The sequence below is a fragment of the Pelophylax lessonae genome, assembly GCF_965119305.1.
Source record: "Pelophylax lessonae genome assembly, chromosome: 5".
Taxonomy (NCBI): domain Eukaryota; kingdom Metazoa; phylum Chordata; class Amphibia; order Anura; family Ranidae; genus Pelophylax; species Pelophylax lessonae.
In genome coordinates, this window is record NC_138772.1 from 227,883,998 (window position 1) to 227,903,911 (window position 19,914).

Sequence of the window (19,914 nt, forward strand, 5' to 3'; positions counted from 1 at the left end):
CAAGGTAGTATTTTCAGAAATACTACCTGTACCTCGAGCCACACCAGAGAGGCAGCGGGAGATTAGGAAAGTTAACAAGTGGCTGAGGAGCTGGTGTAGTAAGGAGGGTTTTGGGTTCCTGGAGAACTGGGCCGACTTCTCAGTCGGCCACCGGCTCTATGTTAGGGACAGATTGCACCTAAATGGGGAGGGTGCAGCCGTACTGGGTGAGAAGATGACCAAAAAGTTAGAGGGGCTTTTAAACTAGGTGATGGGGGGGGGGGAGGGTACAGACGTAGAATTAGCCAGTGGAAAGCAAGACTCAGAGGGCACAAATGGGGACATTAGCGGTAGGGTGTTCGGAGCTCCTAAACCCAGGGTGGGTATGGGTAAAAAATCATAAGAGCAGCCTAAAAACATCAAATGAGGATATATGTAAACGGCCAAAATTACGAGGTTTGTATACCAATGCCAGAAGCCTGGCCAACAAGATGGGAGAGATAGAGCTGCTGATGTTTGAGGAGGACTTAGATTTTGTGGGAATAACTGAGACTTGGTTCGACAGCTCTCATGACTGGATGGCGACCATTCAGGGGTATTCTCTTTATCGCAGGGATAGAGAAGGTAAAAAAGGGGGAGGGGTATGTCTGTATATTAAGAACAGTGTACAGGTAAATATGAGGAATGATATTAATAATGGAGCTATGGACGAGGCAGAATCCCTATGGGTAGAACTTCAAAGGGAAGGCACTGTGGGGAAGGTAATATTGGGTGTATGCTATAGGCCCCCCAACCTGAGGGAGGAGGGGGAGGCGGATCTCCTTTTACAGATAGGATTGGCAGCAAGGATGGGAAATGTCATTATAATTTAATTATCCAGATATAGACTGGGCAGAAGGAACCGTGCATTCAGCCAAGGCTCGGCAGTTCCTAAATGTTTTGCAGGACAATTTCATGGGTCAGATGGTGAATGCACCGACAAGAAACAATGCAGTACTTGACCTACTGATTACCAACAATACAGACCTGCTCACGGATATATAAATACGGGCAACTTAGGAAACAGTGACCATAGGTCAATTAGTTTCAGTATTAATCATAGTAATAGGAAATTCAATGGTAAATTTAAGGACACTGAATTTCAAAAAGAGCCAATTTCCCAAAACTGCACTCTCTGCTAGAAAATATCAAATGGGATAGAACCCTGGGAACAAACACGGAGGAAAAATGGGAGTGCTTCAAGAGCATATTAAACAAAGGGATTGACCAGTGCATTCCAAAGGGAAATACGTTTTTTTTTTTAATCAAACAGTTCTTTATTGAACAAAAAAAAGTGCAAATAACAGTAACAGGGTAATGCAGTAATCCACAAATAATTAGCCAAGCTATGACCAGAACAACAGGGTATGAGTATCAAAGGACATATTTGCGAGTACATACCCAGAAAAGTAACCCAGACAAGTATCAATGGCATGGAACAACTACACAACAGCGTGAGGCGTGAGGACCGAGGAACACTGAATGGCCTGCGGACCAGGGAACTATGTAGGGGAGGGGGACGGGAGACCGGGTCCAATACACGTCTCCGGGGCCTGGGTCCACCTGTCCCATATCTTAGTAAATTTCGTGGGACATCCACGATGACTATATAGAAGTTTCTTATACGGAATAGTGGCATTAACCTCCCTCAGCCAGTCATGAAAAGCAGGAGGTCTATCTCGCATCCAACTTCTCGCAATCAGCTTTCGGGCAGAGAACAGGACCTCATGCAGAAAGATAGTGGTATACTTATTCATGCTGGTGTCAGGAAATATACCCAATAGACACGGCTTGGGGACCAGTGAGAGAGGAGAGCCCATGGTGTCATGCAGGAATTTAACTATCTGTGCCCAGTAGCCCTGAACCTCTGGGCAGCTCCACAACAAGTGATAAAAAGTTCCCCGCTCCCGTTTACACATAGGGCAGGTGTCTGAGGTGTCACGTCTGTATTTGGCTGTCAGGATGGGGGTAAGATACGCACGATGAAGGATATATATTTGCGTGAGACGGTCGGACAATTTAGGGGAGGCCAGTTTACAAGTATCCAGGGCGTCGCTCCACTCGTCATCCTCCAGGGCTCCCACATCCTCCTCCCATCTAGCCTTAGGGACATAAGCCAGGACCGTGGACGCCGGCTCGTGCAACATAGTATATAAGATCGAAATGAGGTGACTAGGGTCTGAGCAGCTAACCACTTCCAGCACAGGAACTGGAGGAAGGGCAGGGAGAGGTTGAGGGAATTGTGTCTGGAAAGCGTGTCTCAGTTGAAGATATCTATAATGCATATGGGGGGGAAGATGGAACTTGTTGGAGAGGGACTCAAAGTTCCTAATATTGCCATTTGTGAGGAGATGAGACAAGAATAAGATTCCGTGTCGTACCCACACATGCACATCTGGTATAGTCTGGAACTCAGGAAGGGAGGCATTACACCACAAGGGGGTGTATTCGTGAAGGTCCGGGAGGGCCAGCTTGCTCGAGACCACATCCCACAGCCTCCGATAGTGATACAACATTGAAGTCCTGCTGTCTCTGCTATCTGCCCCCCGTATACCCGAGACTATGAGAGACAGTGGATCTGTGAGTGCATGGGCCCGAGACGGTGCAAGGAGCGCTAGGAATCTTTCCCTATCAGAAGAATTAAAATGGAAAAAATGAGACAGCTGCGCTGCAATATAGTATAAAATTAAAATCAGGGAGAGCCATCCCCCCTAGATTGGTAGCATTCTTCAGTTTCCGCCAGGACAATTTGTGCCTGGAGGATCCCCAGACAAACGGTTTAAGGAGAGATTCCAATTGAAGAAAATACCGGAGTGGGAGATATATCGGGGAATGCCACAAGACATAGAGCAGTTTTGGGAGTAACACCATCTTTATCAGATTGATGCGTCCCATGACCCCCAATGGCAGTCTAGCCCAAGTCTGAGTCCGTGTTTTAACCATGGAAAGGAGAGGTAGTAAGTTGTCCAGGACATAATCAGACGCTCTCGTCGTGACTTGAACTCCCAAGTATTTAATGCGGTCCACCCTACACAAGGGGAACTCAAGGCTGTGGGGGACCGACGAGATCTCGTCGATGGGCAGGATTTGGGACTTATCCCAGTTAATTTTTAAGCCCGAGAATTGGCCATAGCGGCCAATCAGGGACAACGCTGTATGGAGAGAGGCCTCTGGGTCCGCCAGAAACAGCAGAGTGTCGTCCGCGTACATGCTAATCTTCTCCTCCAAAGGTCCCACGCGAAGGCCGCCTATATCCGGGTGGGTCCTAATAGCAATGGCTAGGGGTTCCGCCACCAGAGCGTATAACAGTGGGGACAACGGACACCCCTGTCGCGTCCCTCTACTAAGAGGGAAAGCAGCAGATGTCCAGCCGTTGGCCAACACCCTGGCCACCGGCGCCTGGTACAGAACCTGCACCCAGCGGACAAAATGCGGGCCAAAGCCAAACCCCTCCAGGCATCTCCAAAGAAACCTCCACTCCACAGAGTCGAAAGCTTTGGCGGTGTCCAAGGACACCACCACTCTGGCTCCCACATTATCGTGCGTGGCCTCTAAATTCATAAATAGCCTTCTCAAATTAAAGGAAGTGTTCCTGCCGGGCATGAAGCCCGACTGGTCGGTGTGGATCAGAGAGAGGATGATCTTGTTGACCCGAATGGATAAGAGTTTCGCCAAAATTTTCACGTCAACCTGGAGAAGGGATATAGGTCTGTAAGACTCTGGACGATGCGGATCCTTACCGGGCTTAGGTATTAGAATCACCAGAGCCTCTCTCATGGATGGGGGCAGAGCAGAGGTCTCAAAGATATCTGTAAACAACGCCAACAAGCGTGGGGCCAAGTCTTCAGCGTATGCTGAATAGAATTCTATTGGGAGGCCGTCTAGGCCGGGTGATTTGGCTCTCGAGATTTGCGATATGGCCTCCACGATCTCCTCCACCGTAAGCGGGGCCTCCAAAGACTCTACCTGCTCGGCCGACAATTGGGGGAGTTCTATAGAGGCCAAAAAAGCATTCATTAGAGAATCATCCGCCGGGGCCACAGAAGTGTAAAGATCCCGAAAAAACTCCCTGAACAAATCAGCTACCTGCTTAGGATCAGCGGTCAAAGAACCCTGTGGTGAGCGCAACTTAATCACCACCGGGGGCCTATCTTCGCAATGCACCAGATAAGCCAAGAGCTTACCCGCTCGCTCCCCGTGCTCAAACAGTTTCTGCTTTTGGAAAAATAACTTCCTACGAGCCCTTTCGTATTCCATCTGCGCTACCACCCTAGTCACCAGTTTAAGCTGCGCGGCTCCCTCCGGTGTTGGAGCCGCCTGGAAGGCCTGCTCCGCCGCAGCCAGATTGCGCAGAGCGCCGTTATAGCTCTCCACAGACTCAGCCTTGATCTTGTTGATTGCATGTGTTAAATGGGATCTGACATGTAGCTTAAACGTTTCCCAAACCACTGAAGGGGAAGCAGAATGGTCATTCTCCGCAAAAAACTGTCTCCAGACCGATGACACATCCGCCTCCTCAGGAAGAAGCCCGAGCCAATGTGGGTTAAGCCTCCACGCCGGGGGGGGGACGGTCACGGCCATAACTAATCTTCACCCAGTAGGGACAGTGATCCGACAAACCCCGAGCCGAGAAACCAGCGTCCAACAGGCGTGGGAGGAGGGAAGGGGAGACCAGGATAAAATCTATGCGAGACATGGACTGACGAGCAGAGGAGTAACAGGAGTAGGCCAGCTTATCAGGGTATGTAGCTCTCCAGGTGTCAAAAAGGTTAAATTCCATCAACAGTCTAGCAAATCTAGTCGAGGTGGGTAAGGGAGAGGACGGGGGCACCGTATGAAGTCTGTCCAAACTAGGATTCAGGGTATTATTAAAATCCCCCAACCAGAGTACCGGTATGTGGGGGTTTGACATCATAAAATCCAGGCCCTCCATAAGGATAGTAGAGGAAAATGGGGGGGGCACATAATACGCCATAAGTAGGAAAGGTTCCCCATACAGCAGCACAGAAAGAAACACAAATCTACCCTGAGGGTCTACTAGGGATCCCCGGAGCTCAAAATGTACAGTCTTGGCCACGAGTATAGCCACCCCCCGCGAATGGGAAGTGAACATGGAATGGAACGTCCAGCCAATCCATGGGCGACGGAGTGCCATCTGAAGTCTGCCCTCAAGGTGGGTCTCCACCAGCACCACCACATCTGCACGCTGGCTTTTAAGAGAGGTAAACACTGCCGAGCGTTTAATCCTGTCGCCCAGGCCCCGGACGTTCCATGTTAGAAATTTAAGTTGGGCCATTAATTGTTGGTAGCAGCAAGCTGCGCAGGAGCCCCGGGAGTCCCGTGGGACCCACAATAATAAGAGTTACAATGCATGTTAGGGGAGTAGCCTCGGTCAGGCACAGAGACAGTTGTTCCATAAAAATTGCAAATAGCCGTAGAAAACTGAACAGGGTAAACAATACACATTCCCACAGATACTGATCAATTGTGAACAATAAAGAAAACAGTACCCCCCACCCCGCCCTGCACCAACCCAAACATGTGCGGGCATTCAAATCCCATATCCAACCACAACAGAACCCGGACCTGTAAAACTTAAGAAAATAAGGACCATAAGAAAAAACCCCCGCACAAAAATGAGGGGAAAAACAGGTCCAGCATCCGGCCCAGGAAAACAACAGCCTGAGCATATACCCCCACCGTCCACACAGACAATGGAGGAGTGGTTGGTGCGCAGCTCTGCCTGACACAGAGCCCACGGGCGAAACTTCGCTGGGTAGCAAAGGCACAATCGTAGGAAAGCTAGAAAACTGGGTAAGGAGTACCAAAAGTAAGGAAAGAGGAAGAAAAAAGAAGAAAGGGGGAGAAAAAAGTAGAGAAAAGGGGAAGAAAAGAGGGGTTTGGTAAGAGAGAAGAAGAAGAAAAGAGGACTAGGGCCCACCGGCCAAAAAACCCCATGGGCAGCAGTAATCAACAACACACATGGAGTCATAGGAGGATAGAAAGGAGAAGGTAGAAAGAGAGTATGATCACCGAGGTGAAAAAGGAGGGGAGAGAGAGACACAGAGATATAAAGGCATACATGTGAGGATATCAAGGCACATAGGAGAACAGCGCGGTCTCCTTCCAGACCAGTGGATGGTTCGTGGACCGGGCAGGATAAAAGTGAGGGAGTTCAAGGCAGCACAGGAGCAGTCATAGTCACCTTCCAGACAAGGGTATAGGATACGCAACCCGGAGAGGGAGCTGCCATGTGAGAGAAATTGCCAATAAGTCGGTCACCAGCGGGTAGCAGAGAAGAGGTAGGGGGGGAGTTCAATTCCGAGCGTCCAAGCGTTCCAGCCACGATATGGCAGCCTCCGGATCATCAAAAAAATGAACTCTGTCTCCCCCCTCCACTCGCAAACGAGCCGGGAACAACATAGCATATTTTATGTTCTTGACACGTAGTCTACGTTTGGCTTCAAGAAAGGTCTTGCGCTTTTTCTGCACTTCGGCCGAAAAGTCGGGGAATATTGCAATCCGTCCATTTCCATAAGGGATATTGCCCTTTTCCCTGTTTAAGCGCAAGATGGTGTCTCTATCCCGATAGTTCAACATCTTAGCAATAAAGGTGCGGGGAGGCGCCCCCGGAGGAGGAGGTTTCCCCGATAAACGGTGGGCTCGTTCCACTGTAAATGTGGGGGAGAAGGCCTCGCGCCCATAAGTATCGGTCAGGAGCCGCTCCAGGAAATCCGCCGGGTCTCTGCCCTCTGCCCCTTCCGGGAGACCAATCAGCCTTACATTACACCGCCTCAGTCTATTCTCCATGTCGTCTTGTTTAAGCAAAAGCTGGCTCACCTGGAGCTGGAGATGATCAGAGATATGCTGCAGGGGGGGCAGGGAATCCTCCACTCCGCTGATCCTTTGTTCAGCCTCGCCGACCCGGTCACGCACCTTCTGTAGGTCCTGGCGGATCAGGGAGATGTCAACTTTGATCTCCTCAATTTTGGCCGTGAGGGAGGTCTGGCAGAGCGAGATCGCATCCAGAACACGGACCGTGTCCGCAGTCGCCACGCTACCTCCCGCACCCGCCTCGGCGCCATCTTGGGAAGAGCCATCCTTCTCCTGTCGGCGAAATTTGTCGAGTTTAGCCACGGTGTCCGTGGGTTTCTTCGGCGGCGACATGGTGCCTGAGGTACTAGGGCACAAGGAGGGTGCCGTGAAGCCAAAAGTAAGGCCCGGGATGCAGGATAAATGAGGTTAAAGGATGATCAGCCGGCGGAGCTCTAGTCACTAGCGTCCTACTCCATGCCGCTCCAGGCCACGCCCCAAAGGGAAATACATTTAAAAGAGCAAAACTAAACCCTGGGTGGCTAAACTCCAACTTAAAAATGCATATTAATGCTAAAGAAAAGGCCTTCAAAACATACAAGACTGAGGGGTCATTGGCAGCATTCAAGCATTACAAAGAGTGCAATAAGAAATGTAAAGAAGAAATCAAGGCGGCTAAAATAGAACGCGAGAGACATATAGCGGAAGAGAGTAAAAAGAACCCCAAGAAATTCATTAAGTATATAAACGGTAAAAAAGCGAGGCCAGAACACATTGGCCCCATAAAAGACAACAAGGGAGATTTGGCCATAGAGGACAGGAAAAAGGCGGTAGTGTTAAATAATTTCTTCTCTTCAGTCTTCACAAAAGAATTGGGGGGCTACACTAACCCAGCTTGTAAGGCCAAACTAAACAACACACCTCAGGAAGTACCGCCATGGCTAACAGAAGATAGACTTAGAACTAAACTAGAGAAACTTAACATAAATAAATCACCGGGACCGGATGGCTTGCACCTGAGAGTTCTTAAAGAGCTCAGCCAGGTGATAGCCAGACCATTATTCATGATCTTTAAGGATAGTTTACAGATGGGTATGGTGCCAGCTGATTGGAAAAAAGCCAACGTGGTACCAATTTTTAAAAAAGGGCCGAGATATATCCTGGGTAACTATAGGCCAGTCAGCCTAACATCAGTAGTCTGCAAGATTTTGGAGGGGATGTTAAGGGACCACATACAAGACTTTAGTAATGAAAATGGTATTATTAGTAGTAATCAGCATGGATTCGTGAAAAATCTTTCTTACCAAACCAATCTATTAACCTTCTATGATGAAGTGAGCTGCCACCTAGATAAAGGTAAGCCTGTGGATGTGGTGTATCTGGACTTTGCAAAGGCCTTTAAAAACCGTTCCCCACAAACGCTTACTCAAAACTAAGGAAGGTAGGTATGGACCATAAGGTGAGTACCTGGATAGAGAACTGGCTCCAGGGGAGAGTTCAAAGGGTGGTGATTAATGGGGAGTACTCGGATTGGGTGCGTGTGGAAAGTGGGGTCCCCCAGAGTTCTGTCCTGGGGCCAATCCTGTTTAAGTATTTGCGGATGATACTAAACTAAGCATGCTAATATCTTCTATGCAGGATGTGGAAACCTTACAAGCGGACCTGAACAAAATAATGGGGTGGGCAACTACATGGCAGATGAGGTTTAATGTTGAAAAATGTAAAGTAATGCACTTGAGTGCTAGAAACCATAAAGCAAGCTACTCACTAGGGGGGGACCTCTGGGTGAATCTAAGATGGAAAAGGACCTGGGGGTACTGGTAGACAACAGGCTTGGCAGTGGCATGCAATGCCAAGCCACTGCAAGCAAAGCCAACAGAATACTGGGATGCATTAAAAAGGGGATTCACTCCAGAAATAAAGAGATTATTCTTCCACTCTACAAGACTCTGGTCCGGCCACATCTGGAGTATGCTGTCCAGTTCTGGGCACCGGCCCTCAGGAAGGATGTGCTGGAACTGGAAAGAGTCCAGAGAAGGGCAACAAAAATAATTACGGGAATGGAGGACATCAGTATGAGGAAAGACTACAGGCACTGAACTTATTCTCTCTGGAGAAGAGATGATTAAGGGGGGATATGATATCAATGTACAAATACTGTACTGGCGATCCTAGCATAAGGAACAAACTATTCAGATAAAAGGAATACAATAAGACACGTGGCCACTCACTAAAACTAGAGGAAAAACGGTTTAACCTTAAAATATGTAAGGGGTTCTTCACTTTCAGAGCAGTAAGGATGTGGAATTCTCTTCTGCAAATAGTCGTATCAGCAGGGAGCATCGATAGTTTCAAAAAACTATTAAATGGGCACCTTAAAGACCACAACATACAGGGGTATACAATGTACGGTTAACAGCAAACACACACACACATCATAGGTTGAACTGGATGGACTGATGTCTTTTTTCAACCTCACTAACTATGTAATTATGGCTCTGTACCGGCTGAAGTGTTGAGATGTCACTTTATTCCTTGTGTAAGCACAACACAGAAGTGTTGGGTTACCATTTGTTTCAACAGCAGTCTGTAGAATGAACAGAAGTCTAGGAAACAATAGTTTTATCTCCTGTGCTGGAACCTGGCAGCGACTGACAGCAGGTAGTATCACTGCCAGTGGTGACACAGATTCGAGTTGCTGAGGTCAGCAGCTGTTTAAAAACAACTCTAGGGACAAACAGCCACTATCCCAGCAACATTTTAAAGTGATTGCTGAGACTAAAGTGGTTAAGTATTACAGAATCATTTTATAGAAAATAAATTCTTACCCCATTAACAGTGACATAGGCTCGATCACGAACTCCATTGAATAAAGTAGCAAGTGTTGTAGGGTTACTGTAGCTTCTAAGTAATATTGTTCTGTACAATACAAAGCCATGGTACTGAAAAAAAAATAGACAGGGACACAATAACTCAGAAGGGCATAAGTAGGTTTCAAAATGGCAAAATACCAAATGCAGCAAAAAGCAGGAAAACAATTACCTAATATCTGTATATACCATTTTTTTTTTTTTATTTCTTTATTGACGTCAAGTTACCAAACAACATGAGGCTACAGTTAACAAATGCACAATTAGCAATGAAAACAGGTGCAATAAACAAGCGTGGCTAAAACAATGGTAACAGACTAGATGAGCATTAGGTACATTCAATGCAAAAACAAGTGTACATTGTGGTACAAAGAACATTTTCATATAAGGGCGGGTGCGCTCAGACAGCTCGCTGAGAGTATCGGGTGCTGATGAGGATGAGGGCTGCGAGCCGAGCATACCCTGCACTGCGTCTCAGAGAGACGCACTCTGATATATAATAAAATAGTGACGAATGAAGTATGAAGCAGCAGGAAAAATAACCTCCTGGGGAGGAGTATAGGGAAGAATGAAAGATATCAAAATGAGTAAAAGAGCAGACTGCGGGAAAGAGGGAAGAGTGGAAAATACAGAGGGGGGGGGGAAAGGGGAGCGGAGAGAAGGGGCTGGGACGAGGCGACCAGGGCAAACCCTCCAAAGAGGGCTGAGGGTGGCAAAGTAATTCAGCCAGGGTCTTGCAGGTAGGCATCAGTGCCAGTGAAGTATACCCATGGTTCCACAGGTCCCAGGTGTGTTCAGTGTTTTTAAAGGTGGCCATCAGTTCCTCCACGTGGTGGATCTCGTTAATTTTAGAGAACCACAGAGAGCATGTGGGAGGTTGTGTCTGCCTCCACATAGCTGGAATACAGGCCTTTGCAGCGTTAAGGTGTTGAACAGTCAGAGACTTCCTATACTTCCGAACCGGGCGTTTTGTCAAGTGGAGCAAGCACAACGCAGGATCATCTCCTACCTCGACCAAAGTCAGCTGTCTGACGACCGATGCAACTTCGTCCCAAAAGCCTGAGTACGGGACAAGCCCAGAAGATGTGTATCATCAACTCACCCCTCGGCGCCACAGCGCCAGCACCTGTCCGGGGTCCTGGCGTCCATCTTATGCAGCACAGAGGGAACTCTGTACCACCTGGTGAGGATCTTGTACCCCACTTCTTGAAATTTGCTAGCCATGGAAGCCTTGTGGGTAAGCCTCAAGATCTTGTCGGCCTGTTTAGGGGAAAGCGAGATATCCAGGTCACGCTCCCAGTGTCGGAAGAAGGGCAAGTGCAGGCCCTCCGCCGCATCGGATAAGAGGGTATACATGAAGGATAAGGAGCGTCTGAAAGGGGAGATAGTTTCGAACGGCGTCAGAGGCCGGGGGGTGTAATGCACCAGTTAAAGGGAGAGAACCTGTATATACCATTAGGCCCTGCTCTATTATTTAGCGGGATTTTTATGTGGAAATATGTTTCCCATAGGGCAGCCCATTTGCTTGCTATGTGTGATTGTCATTCCAAAGAACCTCAGTGACCAAATTTTGGACTTGCATTTTGACAGGATTGTCAAGCGTTTTGTTGTGCGACCGTCAAACCAAAATCGTGTCATGTTTGGGGTGCCATTTAGGATGAATGGCACCCAAGCGGCTATCACTCAATTTGCTGCGATTTGGAATTGTTCCGATTCTGCCTTCTATTCCAAATTGCCCATATACAGTGGGTACGGAAAGTATTCGGACCCCCTTAAATTTTTCACTCTTTGTTATATTGCAGCCATTTGCTAAAATCATTTAAGTTCATTCTTCTTCCTCATGAATGTACACACAGCTCCCCATATTAACGGAAAAACACAGAATTGTTGACATTGTTGCAGATTTATTAAAAAAGAAAAACTGAAATATCACATGGTCCTAAGTATTCAGACCCTTTGCTGTGACACTCATATTTAACTCAGGTGCTTTCCATTTCTTCTGATCATCCTTGAGATGGTTCTACACCTTCATTTGAGTCCAGCTGTGTTTGATTATACTGATTGGACTTGATTAGGAAAGCCACACACCTGTCTATATAAGACCTTCCAGATCACAATGCATGTCAGAGCAAATGAGAATCATGAGGTCAAAGGAACTGCCCGAAGAGCTCAGAGACAGAATTGTGGCACAGGCCCCGATTACATTCCTCTGTGTCCCCGACGGCTGATTGGCTGGTGATCAGTGCCCTGATTACATTCCTCTGTGTCCCCGACGGCTGATCGGCTCTGCTCCTTCCTCACACACTTCCTGAGGAAGGAGCGCTTGCGATGATCTCATATGTTTACATATGAGATCATCTCTCATTGCATGGGCCGATCACGTGGTAAATGGCCGCTGTGATTGGCCATTTACCACGATCTGTGATTGGCTGTGTCCAAGGGACACGGCCGACACAGATTTTCCCCGATGCGCGCTCGCGGGAGCGCGCGGGGAGCCTGTCTCTGGGACGGCCTCCCGGAAATTCGAGTCCGTGCTGCAGCCGTACGGCTATAGCGCGGACAGGAAGTAGTTAACCTCCCTGGCCGTATTCCCGAGTCTGGCTTGGAGTGAACTTTCAGTACCAAAAGTGGTAACCTCGAGCCACACTCTGGATTACCCCAGAATGTTACTCACCTTCCCTGCGATCCCCCGCTGTCCTCCCCGGCATCCCCACACTCGCTCCCCACTCTGTGCACGGCCGATTGCCAGCACTTGCCTTCCGGTTCCCTTCCCTGCGAGCGTTGCGACGCAGGGGGGTGGAACCGGCGGCAAATTCAAAAGTGTAAATACACAAATGACATGATACAAAGCTGTGATCCGGACGGATTACACTGCATCATGCCATTTCAACACAGGTTTGCACCTGGTGACTTTTCCAGTGCCCTGCCTGTGCTTTTCCAGTGCTTTGTGCCTGGAAAATTTTGAACAACCATGACATCCAAAAAGCATTCTTTTTGCACAAAAGCACTTTTAGACGAACTGGAAAACAGCAACAGCGAAACGGAGTTACTTGAAGAACTAAGCGATTTGTGAGAAAATTCATCATCAGGTACAGAAGGTGACGACAGCGACGATTCTGATGTCTCTTTCTTTCTGTGCAAGACTCTGCTCGCAAGAGAAGGTTGTCCAGGTAGCCCAGCACTGCGATTCCTCGCCGACGTAACAACGGTATCACCGGAGCCAACACCTTTGTGAAGACCCGAAGAGCAGAGGCGAGACCAAAGGGTAACGCCACAAACTGATAATGCTCCTCTCCCACGGCAAAGTGGAGGAAGCGTTGGTGAAAGACACATATTGCAATTTGTAAGTAAGCATCCTTGATGTCGATAGAGGCAAGGAAATCCCCCTGATGCAAGGATGCCACCACCATGCGAACAGACTATTCTGAACTTCTGTACCTGCACAAAGCAGTTCAGGGCCTTGAGATCCAGAATTGGACGCACCTTGCCTTCTATCTTTGGGAAGTGAACAGGTTTAAATAAAACCCCTGAAAATGTTCCGGAGTTGGAACCAGAACAATTACCCCTTGAAGTAACAGGTCATGCAACGCCCTGAAGAGGGGTTCCAATCGGTCCAGGGACAGATGCACATTGGATGGAAAGAACCTCTCTGGAGGGCAAGAACGAAACTCGATGTTGTAGCCAGAACGTATCACTTCGTGGACCCACTTGTCTTGCACCAAGGAGGTCCACCGGTCCAGAAACCAGCGAAGACATTCCCCTCACCCCAGGCACGGGTGAGGGCGCACCTTCATCCAGAAGGAACCTTGTCGGCGGGTCTGGAGAAACCTGCTTTGGACTTGCCAGACTAAATTTACTTGGATCCTCCCGAAGAGACCTTGAAAGGCTTTGAACCCTTGTCAGCTAACCCTAAGGGACGAAAAACTTCCTGTGAGCCGATAAGGACAGGCCACGTCTGCAACAAGGTTCCTTACCCTTACTAGCCTGCGAACGAAAGGTGCTCCGCCCTCCTGTGAGACTCTTAATGATGTCACCCAGGGTAGCTCCAAACAGGCGATCGCCTTGAATATGCTTTTTTTAGAGGTCTGCTCCGCAGACCAACATTTGAGCCACAAAACACGTCTAAAGACCACAGCCGAAACAGACAGTCTAGAAATCAGGGGAGCAGCATCCAAAGAGGCATCACAGATAAACTGCAGCCCCTGGACCAACTGGTCTGCAAGCACTGCAAAGGCAGGGGGGAGCTGATCACCCTCCAGGTCACGGCCTAAAAGCTTATCCCACTCGGTCAGATGGCCAGGGCAATGGTGAAGATCGGTCTGAGTACCGAACCAGACACAGTGAACATACTGCAGGCCACAGCCTCTGCCTTTCTGTCAGCCAGATCATTAAAAGCAGACGATCCTTCTACCGGAATCCTGGCTGCCTTATTCAACCTGGAAACTGGGGGATAAACCACCGGTGGAACAGTCCACTTCTTAGGGACCACAAAGGAACGTTTTGGATGTTCCCACTCTTTTCCAACAAATCTGTCAAAATAGGAGGGGAAGGGGAACACCTTCACCGGTCTAGACAGCTTGTGAGTGCCAAAAGGGAACCAGTGTGTCCGCCGCAGCTTCATCCTTCATTTTTAAAGTCCACCAGAGCCTTTTCGTGCGTGGCTACAGAAGTGGAGGAATCATCCTCACTATTTGAGAACTCAGGGTGCGTGGCCACAGACCCCTTAGGGCGGACCCTGTCTGCGGTGGCCAGATAGATTCAAAATCTGAGGAGACAGATAAAGCAGGGGAAGGTTGGGAATGCTTTTTAACTACCCCGCTGCCCAAAAGCCACCTCCACCCGGGACACAAAGGACTCCAGGACCGCCGTTAGTGCATCAATGAATGGTTGGGACCCGGAGGGCCCCACAGGCTCTGAGAGGGGGTCAGGTGGGGAAATGTGCTCAAAGGACTCCATGAGGAATAAGGGTAACCCACAAAAGTGCAAAAAAAAAAAAAACACACTGCTAAGGGATACCCCCACTGCGCTGGCAACACCACCTGTTTGCCAGCCACAGAGCACCCCCTGATCCTGTAGCAGAGAGAGAGGGAGAGGACCCCACCAGACTCACCACTCCACCAGGCAGTCACCAGCAGCACCAGGATCAAAGCACTCCACGTGTGGCATCCAGGAAGAAATAAAGCCCAGGAGTCAGCACCAGGGGATAAGGAGGGGCTCCCACAGCTAAAATGGATGCCCAGAAGGCTCCACAGTAATGGCTGCCATTCAATTCAATGCTGGACTAACGCAAAATGGCTGCCGCAGCTACACATACATGGCTACTAGCCTATACAGAAAATAGGCTACCACAAAATGATGGCCCCACGCAGCTCCATGAGGCTCCCAGGGACCCAGGAGGGATTCCTGGGCCCAGGCAAGACACAGAGCAAGAATGGGGGCTGTGGCAGGGGCCCCTTACCAGGTACAGCCCATCGCACAGTCGCGGCAGCACACCCCCTTCCCCCACCTATCGCCAGTACAGCATCCTGCCCCAGCAGGTAGCCAGACCACCATACAACTCCAGTATAAGTGGAGGGGGGATAAGAGGGGCAATGAAGGGTGGATAGATGACCCACTGTACCATCAGACTCAAGGTGGGGCCTAACGGGAAGGAGGGGAATCTGGGGGTCTGACCATCCCAGGGAGAGGCCCATGTCCACCCCAAAACCCTCCAGGGGGAGAGGGAGGATAGCTACTCACCATACCAGGAACCAGGCAGGCACCGCTCCAGACAGAGTGAATGTGCAAAGGGGTTGAAACGGCGCTACCCACAAAAAGTGATCCAGTTAGGTTGTTTGTGCTGCAGTCCCCAAAAAGACCACTAGGGTGTAGCGTATACAACCTGGAATGTCACCGTGAGTTTTTACTATCCTTTGGCTGACATTCCTACTGTATATTGCTTCATGGGGCTCCCCTCTCTCTCCCCTAAGTGAGACCGCCAGCCTGTGCCTTTGCTGGATTGTGGAGAGGGAACCCCGGAATCTTACTCCAGCCAGGACCATTTCATCCATCAGGTTGTATACGCTACACCCTAGTGGTCTTTTTGGGGACTGCAGCACAAACAACCTTTGTGGGATATATCACTTTCGGAATTATTTTTCTCACCTTTATCACTGCACCACCAGGAATCCTTTTACCACCAATATATTTGTACCATTTTATTTTTATTTACCTATTTTTTATATATTTATTTCACACTGTATTTGAATAATGGAATAAATTTCACTGATACATAGGAATTTGTTTTATTTATTACACCTCTGGCACTTTTTGGTTGGTACCATTTTCACCATACACTAATAGATCACATTGGTCGTTTTTGGATTGACACAACAGTGTCCTATTTTATCCATAACTTATAATTTTGTGTATACCACCTCCCCTCAATATATGAGAGGTTTTTTTGCACTGATTGCACTTGTATAGCACTGGATCACTTTTTGTGGGTAGCGCCGTTTCAACCCCTTTGCACATTCACTCTATTCTTAACCCTTCGGGTCACCATTCTGTCACTGTTCACTTTATACTCCATAGCGCTGGTCACCTTTGTCTTTTATTTACCGCTCCAGACAGAACCTTCTCGCTATCTAAATGGGGAGCCTGTCGGCCAGGAGGATCGCTGCGGTGCAGGCCGAGACCGACTCGTATGTGACCTTGCGTGGAGTTTAACTCCCAGGCCAGCCCCCGTCCGGTTGGGCAATGTCACAGCCAACCTAGCCCGGCAGCTGATTGTAGATCTCACAGGAAAACCACCAGGAGAAAAAATAAATAAATCTATCTAAGAAGAAAAAATTGCCAGGACCAGAGATTCCAGCCAAGCACTAGGTCCTTACTCCTGACTAGGCAAAAAAAAACAAAAAAACTGAGTACCTATAGCAGAGAGGAGGGGTATACCTCCTGGGACTGCCCATAGGTGTAGTCGAGTTCTTTTTTTTCTTAGTGTCCTACTCCTGTAGGGGGCAGTATAACCCAATGGTCAAGAATATCAGGAGCTGTGTACATCAATGTACTAAAGAGAAATGGAAATGTGCATGTATTGCAGGGATATATACTGCACATATTTTTATTTTTAATTTATTTTGCCCTAACATACACATATTCAGTGCAAGAAAAGATAAATAAATGGTTTCATACCTGTTTCATGTCATCAAATGTTAAAGGATATGTACTTTTAATCGGTCCATAGGATGACAAAATATCAAGTGCTTCCAGGACAGTTTTAACCTGTGAAGAGAATAACGAAAATATATAAATGCAGATGGTTGTAATTATTTATATTTAAATCGCACTCCAAGAGACAAACCGCAAATGGGGTCTTTTGATGGAGTAGCCCAACTACCTGTACAAAAAAAAAAAAAAAAACTGATGCGCTTGTTAGAAATTTTGAGAGATGAATATTTTGTGTGCTGACTAATATCAGGTAAATTGTTCTTCGTTAGCTCAGAGGAATAATGAACTACCTACCTCTGTTAATGACAACAGATGAATGACACATTTCTGTCCTATATTGTTTCTGTTGCCCTAATAGAGAAGGGTTATTGACTTTTTGTCTGTCTAGGACTGGAAGTGTATTAATGGCAGGTGGAAGTAAAAGAAAAAAGAAAGCTTGAAAAAGAAACCCAAATGTAACCACCACATTTAACCCTTTCACTGCCAGGTCTGTATGGCGTACAGACCTACAGCACTGGTTGCAGCTGGCCAGGTCTGTACGGACCTCCTTTCTCCCCCTGCTATAAGTTCATGGCCACTTCAAAGACCATGAACTTATAACAGAATTGTTCAGCAGACTAATTTTTATCTGCTGACCAGAGTTATGAACCTAAAATGTGACGCCCCCCTGCTCGGTCTCAAAAAAAGAGATATGGGGGTCTGTTTAGACCTCCGATATCTCACCGACTCCCCCGCTCCCACCCCACCCACAATAAAAAAAAAATGGATTTTTGTAAGAACTTACCATAAAATCCTTTTCTCTTGAGCTCATTGACAGACGTAGTCTTCTTGATTCTCAAGAGCTGGGTTATGTTGTCTCCGCAGGAGTAGGACTAGGCAGAATGACAAAACGTTCTGGCTCCACCCTAGGGGGCAGTCCCTGAGGGTATATCCTCCCTCTCTCTGCTACAGGGAATCAGTTCTGTTTAAAGCAGTACAGAGAATTTAACCCAACCCAACTCAATGATAGAGGGGCGGGTACTACGTCTGTCAATGAGCTCAAGAGAAAAGGATTTTACGGTAAGTTCTTACAAAAATCCATTTTTCTCTATCGCTCATTGACAGACGTAGTCTTCTTGATTCTCAAGAGCTGGGACATCCAGAAGCAGTGCCACAAATGAGGGGTGGGATTGACAAAATCAAATCCAATCTAGTAGGCCCAACTGGTGCCAAACTAGAAGTTTTAAAGGCTCATTATAAACAAAAAATGAGACTAAAGAAAAAATTTTCCAACGGAAAAAAACCCTCGAGGTAGACCACTGGTCTCCTCAAATTGCGGCCTGCAAAACCTTGCGGCCAAATGAGGCATCAGACGATGCCATTACATCAATTTTATAATGTTTAGAGAAGGTATGCACCGACGACCAGGTAGCCGCCTTGCACACCTGGACCACTGACGCCTGATGGCGAAAGGCCCATGACGCACTAAGTGCCCGAGTGGAGTGCGCCTTAACAGGGAACGGGGGCTCCCGACCCTTAATAGAATAAGCCTGTACTACCGTCTGTCTGATCCATCTGGAAATGGTCGCGGCAGATGCAGGCAACCCCTTTTTGGGTCCATCTGGGATCACAAAAAGTGAATCCGTCTTGCGAAACGAGTCTGTCGTTTTCAAGTATACCCTGATCGCCCGGACCACATCCAAGGAGTGCAAAGCAAATTCCCGAGGATGACTGGGCTTAGGACACAGGGAAGGTAATACAATTTCTTCATTCAGATGAAATTCTGAAACTACTTTTGGTAGGAAGGATGGATTCGGACGAAGAACCACCTTATCTCTATGAACCACCAGATATGGTGAACGACAAGATAATGCGGCCAGTTCTGACACCCTGCGTAAAGAAGTAATAGCCACCAAGAAGGCCACCTTCTGGGACAACGTGGGTAGAGGAATCTCCCTAATATCTTCAAAGGGAGGTTTCTGAAGAACCGACAACACTAAATTAAGATCCCAGGGGGGTAACGGCGCGTGCACTGGCGGAGCCAGATGTCGCACCCCCTGGATGAAGTTCCGCACCAAGGAATGAGTAGCCAAAGGCTTCTGAAAGAAGATGGCTAATGCTGAGACCTGACCCTTGATAGTACTCAAGGCCAGTTTCTGCTCAACCCCTTGTTGCAGAAAAGCCAATATTCGACTAATCGAATAAGACCGAGGACGGAACCCCAAAGGTTCACACCATGCAATGTAGGACTTCCATGTGCGATGATAAATCTTTCTGGAAGTCGCTTTCCTTGCTTCAACTAGAGTAGGAATAACTGAAGCTGACAAACCTTTGTCCTTCAGCACCTGGGTCTCAATAGCCAGGCCGTTAAAGCCAGCGATCGTAAAGCAGGATGGAAGATCGGTCCCTGAGACAGTAGATCCTCTCTGAGAGGAAGTCTCCATGGGACGTCCGCCACCAGTCTGACCATGTCGGCGTACCAAGCTCGACGAGGCCAGTCCGGAGCTACCAGGATTACTGGGATTCCTTCCTCCTCTACCCTGCGAAGAAGTCTTGGCAGTAACGCGAGAGGAGGGAAGGCATATATTAGCTGGTATTGCCCCCACGGGGCGATCAGTGCGTCTGCGGTTTCTGCTAGAGGATCGCGGGAGCGAGCCACGAATCTCTGAACTTTCCTGTTGAATCGTGATGCCAACAGATCCACATCCGGGGTGCCCCACCGTAGGCACAACTGGTGGAAAACCCGACAGGCACCCTCTCTTCACAATACCCTCTCCACCGGGGTGGGGGTTTGTGGACGCCTCGACTCTTCTGGTACCTGGCGTCCAAGCGAGCTTTTAACTCGCAAAGTCAGTCCCCTTACTGGGACTCCGTCGCGGCCGACTCAGCGCACTGGTCTGCACGCGCTTTTAGGCAGAAACCGGGGTGACCACTGGATCTCAACATCCAGCCCGTCGCCCGGCCCCGCATACTTTTTTTTTTTAAATCAGATAATTTTTATTTAGAAAACACTTTTCATTACAAA

At 48.2% G+C, this 19,914-nt stretch overlaps 1 protein-coding gene across 2 annotated transcripts in view; it reads right to left on the reverse strand.

Annotated features, from left to right (window-relative positions):
* The window catches only part of GLB1 (galactosidase beta 1), a 149,060-nt gene that overhangs the window by 15,672 nt on the left and 113,474 nt on the right, over positions 1-19,914 (reverse strand). For both annotated transcript variants that reach the window (XM_082259525.1, XM_082259526.1), the window contains 2 exons: positions 16,875-16,964; positions 9,660-9,773 (listed from right to left, as the gene is read on the reverse strand). In XM_082259525.1, coding sequence (XP_082115651.1) covers positions 9,660-9,773; positions 16,875-16,964 — 204 coding nt within the window. The remainder of the gene's footprint in view (positions 1-9,659; positions 9,774-16,874; positions 16,965-19,914) is intronic.